The 1,785-nt window shown below is 62.0% G+C and overlaps 1 protein-coding gene across 1 annotated transcript; it reads right to left on the bottom strand.

The window, feature by feature from the left end:
• Positions 1 to 460: 460 nt before the first annotated feature.
• LOC120674832 (translation initiation factor IF-2-like) lies at positions 461 to 1,479 on the bottom strand. Its single transcript, XM_039955942.1, has 2 exons — positions 1,189 to 1,479; positions 461 to 1,117 (listed from the first exon to the last, which is right to left on the bottom strand). Exons 1-2 carry the CDS (start codon positions 1,477 to 1,479, stop codon positions 461 to 463), a joined length of 948 nt encoding a protein of 315 aa, XP_039811876.1.
• Between the last annotated feature and the right edge of the window lie 306 nt (positions 1,480 to 1,785).

The raw sequence follows: 1,785 nt of genomic DNA, 5'->3' as shown, positions 1-1,785 counted from the left end.
AGTTTTAATGTACACGACAAGACGAATCTTTTCAGCTTAGTTAGGTCATGGTAGGACAACAATTATCACAAACAAACAAAAAGTGCTACAGTGTGCTACAGCGTCCGATGCGACTTCTTTTACCACTGTTTTACTGATATAAATACAGGCAAACTGTGGTGGAGGAGCAAGATCCTAGTGATTGCTCTTTTCTTAACTGGGGAGAAGATTAACGAAGAACGGGAATCGATAAAAAAAAATTGGAAAAAGGAGAGGAGGACGTCAGATATTGGTGCAGGCAACTTTGAAAATAAGCATGGGCTTCAGGGGAGCTTTTTGGATTTAAATCATCGTCAGGATTGAGCTTCGCTAGAATGCCATCGTAGCGCTATACTACCATTGGGGGCATCTGAAACAAATTATTTCCCTTCCTACCCCTTCCTTATCCTTTTTCCAACGTTGGCTGTGCTCTTTCCCGTTCTTACTCCGTTACAAAAAACGGATCGGGAGCCAGCGCTCTCCTCTCGACGGGAGCGCTCCTCTCGACGGCGCTGCTGGAGGCGAAGGCAGGCGCCGCTCCCACGCCGACGCGCCCACGCCGGAACGCCGCCCCCACGCCCCCACGCCCGGCTAGCCCCCCGCCCCCAAGCCCTGCGCCGCCTGGGCCGCCACGTCCTGCGCCGCCGCCCGACTGGCCAGCCGCCACGGCCTGCGCCACCGCTCGCCAGGCCAGGCCACGCCTTGCGCCGCAGCCAGGCCAGCGCTCCGACGGCCGCCTCCCGCACCGGACCCGCTCACGGCGAGGTCGCCGCGCTCGCCGAGGCCCGGCTCGCAGCGAGGCGGCAACGCGGGAGCCGGTCCTCGGAGGTGGTCTCGCCGTGGGAGGCGGGGCCGGCGCGGAGAGCTGGCGCCGGAGCGGCGCGCCGGGCGGCGGCTCGGCTGCGAACGCACGGAGGACGAAGTCGGCCGCGTTGGCGCCCGCGAACCTCACGCCGGAGTCGGACATGTGCAACACCGGGTTCCCCGCGAGGCAGGGCGTCGCCGGCACGTAATGCCGGCCGCACAGCGGGACGAGAGGCGGCGGCGCCGTGCGCCCCGGGCGTCGTCCAGGGGCGAGGGGCAGCGCGGCCGTGACCTCCTGCGCGGCGAAGCGAAGGAGGCGGAGCCCCGCCGGGGACCGGTAGTCCGGGAAGCCGTCCCCCAGGGCACGCCCAGGGCGAGCAGCTCGCGGAGGTCCGGCGGGAGCTGGACGCCGTCGAGCGCGGCCTCCGCGAGGGCGAGCTCGGTGTCGGAGAGGTCAGGGAGGACGGGCACTCCAGCCGCGGCGAGGTGACCGAGAACCGCGGAGGGGGAGGGCGCGGGGCCCGTCGCGGCCGAGGGAGACGGGGGAGCCGGCGTGCGCGGGTGGACCTGCGCGGGAGGCGGGTCGGCCGCAGGCGCTCGCCGTCGGCAGGCTGGGCGCGGGCTCGATCCATTCGCTGCGTCCCGTTCCGTCAGCATGAGGAAGAAGAGCGAGAGGGCAGGGGCAATAGAGGAAAGGAAGTAGGATTAATCGGATATGTGCCATTATAATTATCGTAGTTTGGAGATATATCATTACTATTCATTATATTGTAAATGTACTATTATAATTTTAAATTTTTTGAAGATATGTCATTACTTACCCTTTTCAGTGTATTTATAAAAATATTTAGACCAAAATAGCCCCAACCTTTCATCCCCTCTTGCTCTTCACCTTCTCCACTCTCTCCATGTCACGTCGGCTCTCCTTTGGCCGACCGATTGCTAGCTCTCGCAGAGGGGAGA

This window comes from Panicum virgatum, chromosome 5N, assembly GCF_016808335.1.
Source record: "Panicum virgatum strain AP13 chromosome 5N, P.virgatum_v5, whole genome shotgun sequence".
NCBI classification, from domain to species: domain Eukaryota; kingdom Viridiplantae; phylum Streptophyta; class Magnoliopsida; order Poales; family Poaceae; genus Panicum; species Panicum virgatum.
Note: the sequence above shows the minus strand (reverse complement) of the source record. Positions and strands in the feature narration are given on the sequence as shown.